This window comes from Pavona decussata, unplaced genomic scaffold, assembly GCF_977016875.1.
Source record: "Pavona decussata unplaced genomic scaffold, jaPavDecu1.1 SCAFFOLD_61, whole genome shotgun sequence".
NCBI classification, from domain to species: Eukaryota; Metazoa; Cnidaria; class Anthozoa; order Scleractinia; family Agariciidae; genus Pavona; species Pavona decussata.
The window spans coordinates 4,059,309-4,071,940 of NW_028145482.1; the positions used below are offsets into that span (position 1 = coordinate 4,059,309).

Below are 12,632 nucleotides of genomic sequence, written 5' to 3' on the forward strand. Positions count from 1 at the left end.
AATATTCGTTGTTAAGGAATGTGGATCTCCCCACATTACTAATGTGAAAACGAGTGCATGGGAGGTTAAGAGAAGACCAATCCAATAGAAATGTGGTATAATTTACATGTCAGGTTATCATGAATGGCAGCTTGCGCCCCTTGGATGAAGGTAAACAGCAAGTTTAGCCGAGCCATCAAATGTATATTCAATTTCACTCCCTAAACCATTGTTATTTGAATCAGTACATGAATCATCGTATTCATTGTGTATTGAGTTCAGTGGAGTTCTAACAGCAGGTCTGTTTCCTATGTCTCGACATAAAACGTTTTGGTTTTCGTCGATTCTACATCGCGACCATTTCTCATTTCCACGGGGATCACTCAAGGAACGACTGCGTACGCTCTGTACTTGTACGTTCTTGAGATCATGTAAGGCTGACTTAGCTGTCTCGTTTTTATCAACTGTTTCCTCCACTCCCTTATCTTCTTCTCTCCTCTGAGTTGAAGACATTAGTTTGATTACTTCATCAAACGTTTTACCGCCCATACAATCTCTTTCAAATGCAACCCTCGAAAACATTTGCTTTTCCTTGTTCAGGTTTTCCGATGATAATCTCAGGACCCCAGCAAAAGAATCGCTTGCTCTTATGTAATTTGGCAAGTTGCGATGACCATTCACCAAGATCGCGTCTTTTGAAAGAAATGCCGAATCCACAGTGTGTGGTCGGTTGCGAGTCGATGAAACACCAACTGTTCTTCCTGATAGGAATTTGGGTTTTTTAGTCCCCTCGAGTGGATTAATTGGTGGGAACTGCTTGATTGGCAGCGCTACACAAGTTTTCTCTTTAATTCTTGCTCTCTGTTGGCTAGCCCTGTTCGGTGGTATTGTGCTCTGAGAGCGCTTCCTTTCTTTGCCACGTTTCAGTCTTTCCCCGCAACAACATATAGAATCGTGGAAAATGCTTTTTAAGCCAAGACCACTTCCTGCCCAGTTTTCCATATGCTGTTCTTTTATTTCGATGTTTTCTTCATCATCTGAGTTACGCCTGTCTTTTGTCTTGATCTCTAATTTTGTCACGTTTTCGGTGGTATTTTGTTTAGCTGTTTCATCTGAGTCTGCCTGACCACAAGCATAGTTTGACGTTTTATGTTTCCCCCCTGTGAGAGTAACAACAGCTCTCTTCTTCTCAGGTCCAGTAGATTTGGAGTTATCCACATATTTTCGAACAAAAAACGGAACAAACTCGTCATCTTCGTTTTCACCTGCATCCTTTGGTAGAAAATTCGTAGCCCACGTTCTGCATACAAAACCTTTATGAATTTTACTTTTGGTTTTTCTTTGTTTTGGCTTTGCCTCTTCCTTTGCCTGTTTAGGAATTTCCTCTACCGCCTCCTGCTTGCCTCTGTCGTTCCACTGAGCACTTGTTCGTAAAGTCCCCGTACTTCGTATTCTTTCGTTGTGTTTCGTGATCCAACTATTGGCCTCTCGAAGACGCATTTGCTTTCTCACGTCTTCGCTTGTGAATCTTCGCTGTGGCTTGTTATTACTCGACCAAGGAAACGTGTCGCAAGAAGCGTTATTCACTATGATTGGTTGGATATAGATGTTATTGCTGTAGCCTTTCCATCCCTGAGAGAAAAAGAACGAAGAGAGAAAGAAGAACAATGTTTATCTGTTGCATTTGACCTGCTTTACCATCGGTAAATTAATTTCTATCAGCTAGCGAATCCCTTTTTTTTTTGGCGTCACTTGTATGTTTACTACTTATTTAACTTTTATTTTAGTCAATTCAGTTGTAAACACCAAATGTATTTGTATTTAGTTTAGTATAAACATACCTACCCGCCTCGACTAGCTTCAGCTATTTGCGGGTAGGTATATAAACACCTTGTAACTGTCCATTTTTTAATAAAGTGTAAAGTGTTGTTGTTAAAGTGTAGCATGCGTTAGCCTCGGTTACTTTAAAACGAAAAGAAGGGATTCAATAACCTGATACACGCCGATCCACAATAACTGTAACATTATTTACGTTAGTCTACAGTACATTAGTCTAAGATGCATGGTTTGAGCTCCCTTCCCTTATTGTCTATTCATAACAAGTTCTTGTTCACATCACATCAGAGCCAACTTTTGAGTCAAGTGGCATCAAGTATTTTAAAACATCTTATATCAGTTTGTATCTGATCTTGCAAAATACGAGAAGTCAAATTTACACAGAAAAATTGCCGCTCGCGGGAGATCAACATCTTCCCATTTCTCCTTCGAACTATAATTCCTGTATCATAAAAGTCAATAATTCACCGGTTATCTATGTTATTGTGCTGTCCAAGGAAACGAAATTACAGGGAGTTTTCTTTTGCAACTTAACCACATACCACACTTTGGTTCAAAACAGCAAAACGAGTCTGTTGGGTGAAAACAACATAACGTGCAAAGCTGTCAAAGGCGTTTACCGCTGACGCTTACCTCGAGTACTTCCGGTTGATCAGCATCTTCGCTGCTCGGTTTGTCCGCGTCAAGATACGAAGGAATTGGGGTGACAGGTGGATTAGCTGGAAGGCGAGGCTCCTCAGTCTCAGATTCATAGCATGTCACGTTAGCCTGTGGGGGGTCCCCTTCGGAGGGATTGTTGTTTTGTGCCTGGTGATCATCGTTAGACTTGTCAAGCAGTTTGACATCGGCTTCTTGTTCTTGGGGCTTAAACGTCACAGATACTTTTATGGGTTCCTGTTCTTCAGGTTCATCAAGATGGCTCTCTTGATCTTCCTCTGCCATTTAAAACAGCTGAAAATGTGTAGTTATTGTCAGAGAATAAGAAAACGATTTTGTTTTTGTTTTGTTGTTTTTACCGAGAAATTGGCCAATTTTTTCAAGTTGCAATCATTACAGATCCATACACACAGCCAATGAAACTTGTCACTAGTCTCTATGGACTAGTAGTAACTAGTACTGTGAACAAGCAAACTATGCTACCAATTCTGGACTACGGATGTATTATCTGCATGGTTGGATTGTCCATTGAACACATCTAAAAAGATTGAGTGCCTACAAAACCAGGTTATGCGGTCTATTTTAGAGGTGGACAACAAATCCTGTACTCAAGGAATGCGTTCTAAATTAGGACTCCTTACATTGTTCAATCGTGGGCGATTTTTGCGTTCCCGGCTTTACTTATACATACAAAATTATTCATAACGTACACCGCCTTGATCAATGACGAGGTTATCTCTCTTTCAGATGAGTATGCACAGTAGAAATCTTCAGTCGTGATAATACTCTACTACATAACCATCTTCCTAAAGTAAATACTAAAACAGGACAGACTGCCTCTCAATACCCAGCAGCAGCCGATTGGAACAGTTTCCCAAGATCTATCAGGGAAATCAGTGGAGATTTAAATCTGCCATATTTGAATATCTTAGTGGATTACATCTCTCTTGCCATTGCTGCTCATGTAATTAGTACTTCTGTTGCCAATACGTTTTATTTCACGTTTTAATATGTCCATACTGTTAGATTTACTGTTATAAATAGTTGGTCTTTTAAGCCTTTAACTATTATATAGGATGATATATACCTGTACGTAGAAACGTACGAGCGTATACCAGCGTTAACTTTGTACTCGCTGATCTATCTTGTATAGGATAAAGATTCTTTTAAAGTCAGCATCCCTTAAAAGTAGCAATAAAATTTTATGCTTGTTGACCTAAAAAAACGTGTAAAGTATGGGTTGCGGACCAATTATCGGTTAATCAAAACACCACCAACGGTTCAGTTTTCGCTAAAAAGGTACTTATCACTTTATTTCAATTCATATTGTAACGTATTGGCATTTATCTACACCATTTTGTTTGGACTCGTATCATCTGTTGGAGGCTTGTTGGCTCTAAGGTCAGTAGTACCCAGACCATCCAAATGATGATGAGTGGTAGGCGATAGTTTAGTTGATCAGTTTAGAAATGTTGTTGATGCGTTCTTTCATATAATGTGTTAATTAGCGAGATGTATAAATAAGCTAAACGCATAAAGATCTTAGTAAGTCTTGAAGGGCCTTATATCCTATCGAGATTTCTATTTGTTCGAATTTGTTCTTTTACGTTTGTACGAGGCAGACTAATGTCTAAATGATGGTTTTAGACTGAGAAAACAGACAACGTTTCACGGCGGAACTCGTTGCTGGCCCCGCCGTACATCGTCTGTTTCCTCCTGTTTTTAGTTTCGTGAAATAAACTTCTCCAAGTACAGTTACGCGCGTGTTTGTTTAGATTTCACTTTAGCACGTTGTTTAAGAGAATGTTAGCCTTTGTTTACGTAAACAGATCCTAAAATATCAATTTGTTTGCTGGTATGCCATCCGTATCATTAACAAAAGTGTCCGATTTACTTGATTTGTTCCCTTCTTATCTTGAGTTCCTATCTGCACAAGGTTTTCTCTAAATCGTGCAAGGAGTACACTACTTGTAGAAAGAAAGTCAAGTTTACATTATGGCTTACCTAGTAACAACAGTGATCGATTCCACGGCGAAAATGATCTAACCCTTTCTTGGATTATTCTGCCAGCTTCCTTTCCAAGAAAACAAGGCCCCTTTCAACCTCACTCGACACAAACTTTTTTCGTTGCTGCAACTTTGAATGAACTTTTCAAAGTTTAGAGATCACTAATTCGCAAGTTCGTTTGAAATTCATTAGCGCTTCGCTAGGTTTCGTTTTCTTTAATTAACTGTACTCTTCCAAACCATAATCTTGGCTTTTGATATGTTAATGACTCATTCAATAGTTTTTAGTTCATCTTAAGACATCAATTAGTTTCGTACGTTTCTATTGGCTGTCGTTACTTCGAGCAAACACAAAAACAAAAGACCTAAAGTGTGCTAAGTACCAATTCTTACTGGTGGTTGTCAAGGGAGTGCACTGTAAATAGAGATAACTGCAGTATTTTGTAATTAAATTGAGTACGGCAATGAGTCGCTGACATGTGGGAAAAGCCAGCAAAACTAATCAATGAAAACAAACGGCATAATGTCCGACGAACGCCTTATTCCGCCTGTAGCTCTTGATCAACTAGTATTAGAGATTGAAAGCCGCTGGGATAACTCTTCAAAAAGGGATCAGAATCTTGTCTCTCTCTCTCTCTTTCTTTCTTTCTTTCTTTTTTTTTAATCAAAATTTGAAGATCAAAAACACAAGTCAGAAAAATCTGGTAAAACCAGATTTTCTGATTAGGCGCGGTTAGAGTGAATCTTTATAAAGTTTGTTGACTTCGATCACAAACTTTCCCTAACCACTTTATACTAAGACTAGAGACGTTTTACATACGCATCATTGACCAAACTTGTTCGCTCAAGATGGTTGGATATTGGCCAAGTTCATCTTTTGCGTTTTTGTGGACCGAGACGAAGTCGAGGTCCATAAAAACGCGCAAAAAAAAAAAAAGAAAAGAACGAGGCCAATATCCAGCCATCTCGACACTTAATCCAAATAGGTCCAATTTTTCGCTATGATGGTACAAATCGTGACAGAGTGGATCATTATCAGAAATGCTGCGTCTCTGAGACAGTAGAAACGAACTTTTGGTTTTATCAAAGAGTTGATACGATGATTTGGCCACTACATCATCATACATCACTTTTATTTACCCTCGGATTTTAAGAGTAGCTTATGCAGCTAATATCTCCGAGCATTTACCCACCCAACCATGAGAGTATACAAAGACCAGACCACAACACCGGGAACTACGTCCCCTATACTCTTTGCGAACAGTGAGTGGGTTCTTTAACGTCCCACAGAGTTAAGAGATTCGAGTGTACATGTGTAGCCTACCCGCAAGCGTCTCTTATTTCCTTTGAGCGGAAACAAAATAGGCCGGACATCTGCGTGCAGGCTAATTCGAGTGCTGCTTAGTACTTGAATCTCTTTACGACGTCACGGTGGTCAAATTGTCTTATCAGTTCAGTTGATAAAAACAAATATCTAATTCAGACTTAGTCAATCCATATTCCATAATAAGTGTTCGTTGGAGAAAGATCATAATCGCCCGAAAAGAAGATACATCCATAATATCACTTTATATCGTTCCGAAAGTTTGGCTTATCAAACCGAGTCAACCAACCAGCCAACAAGACAGCGAAATGCCCTGGTAATCAAACAATCACACGGCATGGTGTTTCAATTCCAGAGGATTATTCAGAGACTGAAATACAAACTATTTTCTAGTTATTGGAAGGGTGTGAATATTTATTCATGCAATTTTTAAACAAATTAGACATTTTCACCAGTTTTTTTATTCCGAGATAACCCACGTTGCTTTTAGCTTATCATATTATTAATATCCGATAGTATGTTGGTCCTTGATTTCCTCGCTTAGGCCGTCCATAAAAATATCAGCCCATTACTGACATTTTTTTAAACCAGAGGATTCACTGACGTTATTTTATTCAGCAACAGGTTACAAGTGAACGTAAACAAATAAGATGAATCACCAAAATAGTATGACATCATAAATCAACACAATGCACTGACATATCACAGAGAAATAAGAAGGGTAACAACACCAACAACACGCTTAAATTATTTGTATGTAATTAAGTATCGATAAACGACGAACAAATAACGGACTGTTTTCAGCATAAATTGCCAGGAACAGCAAATGTATTTCCTAGGTAGAAAACTTATGCCATTCCAGATGTTTGAACGAAAAGCAATGCAAGCTGCACTTGAACCAAGAAAACACCAAGAAATCTACTCAGCGTATAACTGCACGAAACATTTTTTGACTGAAAACATATTGTGTAAAAATTCTACCCCACCTTATCAAAACGAGGCAGTGAAGCTGACGTGAGCTCTAAGATGGCGACTGGCTGGTACGCAAGAGGGTCCTTCCAACTCAACAACGATGGTCCAATCCCACACAATAGATTACCTTACAGAAGGAAACTTTTCGTGACAAATGAATTTCGTGTTCAGTTGTCAGTTGGCAACACGTGGTTTTGTAATTTGAATCGTGTTTAGGTTCACAATTATTTCAAACTGTTTAAAATAATTAGACCGACTAGCCAGATTAGTATAGTCTTGAGTCGTCGGTGTGAATTTTTGACGATCCTTCTTATCGTCTCAGTGAGGGTGTCTGTGACGTTAGTGCTGCCAAAAGTCGTATATTTTCCGATTGACTCCTGTATATAACGGGTAGTATCATGGGGTTTTGGTGTCTTTTGTTAAAAATGATGAAATAAGACCTTTAATCAGCTGCCAATGAAATAATTCTAGAATGACGAGAGGAAAGAAATCAACTCAATTCTTGAAAGGAACAACTCGTGATCTGTTCTAGAGCATTTTGAAAACAAAAATTCGAGAACTTGAAAAACATTAGCCTAACATTTTTCAAGTTTCAATCCATACCGGCCTACTCTGTCTCTTGCCAGAGGCACTAATCGACGGTTTTATTGCACTGGGGTGATAATTTATAACAAACTTGACAATTATTTCTTTGTTTCTGCTGACAGACAAACATTTTTGGGTTTTGAAATGACAGCAAATTTGCGTGATACCTCCCCTTTAAATATCGGTACCCTCCCAGTTCCCCCTCCCTCCATAACCCTTTGTCAGCAGCCAATGGTTTGATTCCAGCCACTAAATGGTCTAGTAAAACAGTAATCGCCTACTTCCGATACAAGCAGACAGTGATCCCTAATCAATGGCTCCATGAGGAGTCCCACTACACCGGCAAAGAAAGTACCACCTCCCATCCCAATGGTAGCAAATCCCATGGCGAATTCCTTAATCCTAGCATCGGTCTCTGAAACCACCACAAAAGCGTTAGTGAAAGCCGCGCCCGCTTCTAGTCCGGCGGCAAAAATTAAGATGAAAACGATCCACACGTCATGTAAGAACCTGTACCACGCCGCTAGCGTGAAAAATATAAGCTGGCCGAGCAAGAGCAAAGACAAAATCCATATTCTTCTGATAGCAAACACATTGACAAGGCTCGGTTTCAGGGACGCGATAACAGCGAGATACGACCTAGCTATAAATTCACCGCTCAGAAATATAAATATGTAGTATCTGTAGTGAACCCTCGGCGGGAAAGGCGCGTTTGGAAAAGCCATTGTTGTGATGACGGCTTGTATGATGACGTACTCACTTACGTAGCAAACAAACAGAGCTAAAACTAAGGGAAGTATCGTTCCAGCAGCAGATATTTTTTCCTTCCACGTTAATGTTGTTTGCGAGTCTGTACTGTCTTTACTGTCGTCAGGTTTTGATGAGTGGTGTTTATCCATAACGGCATAAAATAACAGATAGAGGAGAGGAGAACCAGCCATTATCATCATAGTGTTGTTTGGTGACACACAGCTCCATGTTGTTAGACCTGTGAAAAATGGCAATGAACAAAAATGGTAAGAGAAGGGTTGACATGCTCCTATGAACCGTGCCTATTGTCTATTTTAAGATCGTTTGCCTTATTAATAAAAGAAAGCCACAAAAGTGTTTAGAAATGAAATGAGGATTTATTCAGTGGCTTGTTAAGGGCTTTTCCAAATGTAAAATCAAATGCAAGGCTGATCAGACAGCTAAAATAATTTTATTGCCCAATATTTCGGTTAGACAAAACTAACCTTCTTTAGGGGCTGCAAAAAGCTAAGTAAAAATTGGAAATAAACGGTTGAAATATTTAAAGACGATACTAATGAAAAGTTGAGATATGATTGATCGATAAACATAGAAAGTAGAAAGGTGTACAGAAGCCATTATTAAAATAGAGATATAGACAGATTAAGTTTCATCGCGTCTGTTCATCCCATAGGGTTCAAGAGTCTTGCCCTTGGAAATTAAAAATGCTTCTCTAGTTTTCCAAATGGCCTGGCTTGAAATCTTCCTATAGTATAGTGTACACATTGTAGATAAACAAGAGATCCGGCAACGGAACGTATTCAAAACAGATTATCAGATTATTTTGCGTGGTGTGGTCCCCTGCATCCAAATTAAAAGTTTCTTACACATTGTGCTCCCCACCCCCCCCCCCCCCCCCTCTTCTTAACCTCAACAGCATGAAAGCTATGACAATCAAACTTCGAGGGTATATACTACAACCCAAAGGACGTCCAAAACCGTTTCTTTTGAGGTCCGCAAAATGGGACAATGGCAGTCACATGACGTGCAACTACTTTATTTGTTCTATTCAGCCACAATCTTAGTCTGTAGCTTCCGACGCAGATGTTCTTTAGGTCGTCACGTCACGCACGTGACAAGCTACAGAGCATCTCTTAGCAGGCTACCATCTTGGATCTGGTTTTCTCGATTTCTCCAAAACTACAGAAAAATGTCCAAAATGACTCGGATCCGAGCCAATAGAAAAAATCGAATGGAAATGTAAAAGTCACAAAGATAAACTTAATTTCTTTCAAAAAAGGGAAATTTTAAAAGACATCCTGTCAAATCTTGTTGCATGGAAACAACACACCACATGAACAAGGAAATGTTTAACCAAATTGTTGCAAAGTTTGATGGTGTACACTTTAAAAAGCTGTTTTGAATGTTCAAGGTTTTCGCGGGCAGATTTGTGCAACCCTCCCCCCCGCCGCCTCATCCACGAGGCTGAACAGGTTAATATTACTAAGGAGAATTGTTAAGTTCTATAGTTCTGTCAAATGCTGCGTTGCAACCCTAACGCACGACTAACATGCTACTCTCACTTTATCTGTTATATCTTAATTTTTATGTATATTTGCTTCCAGGTGTGAAAACAATTTATCAAACAAATATTGCCCTTGATTAAACAACTGGTAGCTGTTCTTAACTTTATCCAAACAAAACAGGTAATTTAGACCGAGTAAGGCGATGATCACTTGATTGAAAAGCATCCAACAGCAACAACAAGCCTCTCACAGTGCAAATAACCAAGGAAAATTATTAGTGGCAATTGGACCACAAAAAGATATTAGTTTTCTGTTTAATTTCTAGAAATTACTAGATTAATCAAACAAGCGGCTGTCCTACTCCCTCCCTATTTTACACGTCGGCTCTTAAACGAAGCCTCAGAAATACTTCCCTCCTTCCCCTTTCTGAAGGAGAGTAAGCCATTTCGCATGGTGGTAAAATCCACGATAGAAGCCTCACTAAGTAAAAATTTAGGAAACATCACGGTTCAAAACTCGAAAATGCCAGAAATTTTCTTTTCAAAATATCGAGAGATCAATAATTCCCGTTAGATGAGAACTTAGTTAATAAAAGGCAATGCATGGTTATGAAGCCTGACAAACTTCTTTGTTATGTGTTTTTGCTAGCATTTTTGGCCTTGACCGTGCACAAACCACAATAGATTTTAAAAGTGCAACTGACCAACGTTCTGAAACGTTCCTGTTAAGATATTCAACTGTAGTGTGAACATTAAAACAAGAGGATTTTGCACGGTCACGGACCTTCCATCATAAATTGTAGCGCCATTAATAATGTTTTCATGGCAAGGTTTCATAACCAGTCCCTCAATTAACTATGATCAGAAGGAACACAACTCTCAGTAGGTTTCATACTTGTTCGCATTTTTGGATTTCATCTACGGACCAAAAAAAGGGTATACTGACACATCACCACAGCAACGAACTGCTAGGTAACTTTCATTAAAATGGTTCCATTTTAGAATTTCATCCACAGACTCAAAAGTTAGGATTGTCCAAGAGAGTCATCACCGTAAAAGTACTGCTCGGTAGCTTTCATTTGATTGGTCACATTTTAGGATTTCATCTACAGTTGTACAGCTCAATAAACAGCACTACAGGAAAGTACTGCTCGAATACTTCACTTTTAATGGTCACATCGAAAAAATTTCATCCACAGACTCAAGAACCGCATTGGATGTACTGAGGTATGCCTTCGGGAAGATAAGTCAAAGCTCTCAGCGCAAAATACGCAACAGTACCTTAATATAAATGGTTTTACAAAAGCAACACACCCTACCTGTGTAATATAAAGGTCCCAATATAAATCCTGAGCCAGTACCAGCGGAGTAAGCAGCCACCGTAACTTTCTCGTAGTAAGCCGTAAGAGTAAAAAACGAGACTTCTCCAATTCCAGCCCCAAGAGAGGTTGTACAAATTCCTACTAGTTTCAGGTAGACCTCTTTGGCGTAGACAATGATAAACAGACCTGCTGTAAAAAGAGCGTAAATCGCCACTATTCGCACAACGTAAGGCACTCTGTGTATAAAATAGGGCGCAATCATCGTCACTAGAAAGTACGGACCAACATTTGTTACCAACACGGCGGCTGTGGGGATAAAAGTACCCGCTAAAATGTCCTGCGCACCTGAAATTATCACAGAATAAACCGTGTAAATGAGCGCGCCGAACGCGTAGAAAGCAACAAGGTTCCTCAAGCGCTCCTTTTTAGGTTTCTTTGTTTGTGTTTCTTTGGAATCATTTTGTTCGTCGCTTTGGTTTCCTTGGTCCTTTTCCTCTGCAGTTTCGCCTTTCTCCGGAGAATTCTCCATTTTGGGTCAATGACTTCAGTCGATTAATCACTACAAGTATATCAAAGCGAAGTTATTAACCGGATCAATTGCTGTTTCTATACTTGGTGATCCAAATGATTCTGCTGATGGTCAAAATCAATAGCGTGTAAAATTCACAGAAAAAAATTGACGGTACTTGAGGAAAAAACACTGGACTCACGTCATGTCACTAAACCCGTCAGTAATATTTTCATTGTTTCGAAGCACATTCCGTTCGCTTACGTTATACAATCTGGTGGTCGCAGTGAAGCAAGCTAAACAAGTGATTAATCCTGCCAAGTCCTGAGCGCAGTGGGTCTTTTTTATCAACAATTTCAAAAAAACCTTCTGTCCTTGTGACGACTGAGGGGCCAAACAAGATGCCTCTACTCGAACGAGTTTTAAACGGCAAAAGTGAGAGTCATTAAGTAAAAAATCGCCTTATCCTTTCGTAGGTTTTCTGATAATCATTGACGCTTTGCTCGCATAAACGAAAATTAATGACAGTCCCAACAGGTGGCAACAACCCACCAGTTGTTAGGAGAGACTACAACGGCCGATATGAATGACGGGAATTTTAAGGTAATGAAATAAAATTTCCCACGTTTTCTCGTTGAAAACTTTTTTCTCATTGAAAACGTTTTCGTGTGCTGCAATATCCGTACATCTGTTTTCCACTTAGGTACAGTACGGAAATCAACCATTGAGGTAGATTGTCCATATCAGGGATCGAGGTGTCCCTATTAGGGGCAGTTTATTTCAGTTACTTATTTGACACGACTTTGAAAATAAACATAGATATTTTCATACTGTTGAATAGTAGGCAGCCAGGAATCTCAAAACTAAACCGTAGGGATTATGGCAACTATGGCAATACTGAGTTCTCTTTTAAAGGTTCCTCAGTTCACCGATTATAAGGACAACGCGAACTGTCCCGAGTGGAATTCGTATTATGCGCATGTGTCAAAATATTAATGTTTTCTTTTTGATTTTTTTCTTTCTTCACGTAGAAATAAGATTATCGACGTTTTGTATTCAAGTATTTAATTTATCCTATGTTTCAAATTTTCTGGAATTACATTTGGAGTATGTCAAACTTAAGCCGCATGAAAATAGTTTTCCATATTGGATCCTGTGCGCAATGTAATCAACTGCCAAATCACTGGAC

At 39.2% G+C, this 12,632-nt stretch overlaps 2 protein-coding genes and 1 long non-coding RNA gene across 4 annotated transcripts in view; 1 reads left to right on the top strand and 2 right to left on the bottom strand.

Moving 5' to 3' along the window:
- Positions 1-29: 29 nt before the first annotated feature.
- Positions 30-2,761, bottom strand: LOC146479189 (uncharacterized). The gene is made up of 2 exons (XM_085111167.1): positions 2,449-2,761; positions 30-1,611 (listed from the first exon to the last, which is right to left on the bottom strand). Exons 1-2 carry the CDS (start codon positions 2,755-2,757, stop codon positions 118-120), a joined length of 1,803 nt encoding a protein of 600 aa, XP_084967293.1. The 5' UTR covers positions 2,758-2,761; the 3' UTR covers positions 30-117.
- A 3,550-nt stretch (positions 2,762-6,311) lies between these two features.
- Positions 6,312-12,632, top strand: part of LOC146479190 (uncharacterized) — a 203,616-nt gene continuing 197,295 nt past the window's right edge. Inside the window, exon 1 of the long non-coding RNA XR_014865037.1 lies at positions 6,312-7,519. This is a non-coding gene — a long non-coding RNA (uncharacterized LOC146479190). The remainder of the gene's footprint in view (positions 7,520-12,632) is intronic.
- On the bottom strand, positions 7,549-12,286 carry LOC146479191 (uncharacterized). 2 transcript variants are annotated; one of them, XM_085111484.1, is made up of 3 exons: positions 11,646-12,286; positions 10,933-11,494; positions 7,549-8,347 (listed from the first exon to the last, which is right to left on the bottom strand). In XM_085111484.1, the coding sequence occupies exons 2-3, from the start codon at positions 11,462-11,464 to the stop codon at positions 7,581-7,583; spliced, it is 1,299 nt and encodes a 432-aa protein (XP_084967610.1). In that variant the 5' UTR covers positions 11,465-11,494; positions 11,646-12,286; the 3' UTR covers positions 7,549-7,580. The 2 variants fall into 2 exon arrangements, with proteins under 2 accessions (XP_084967610.1, XP_084967609.1); XM_085111483.1 differs by having other exon boundaries at positions 10,933-12,285.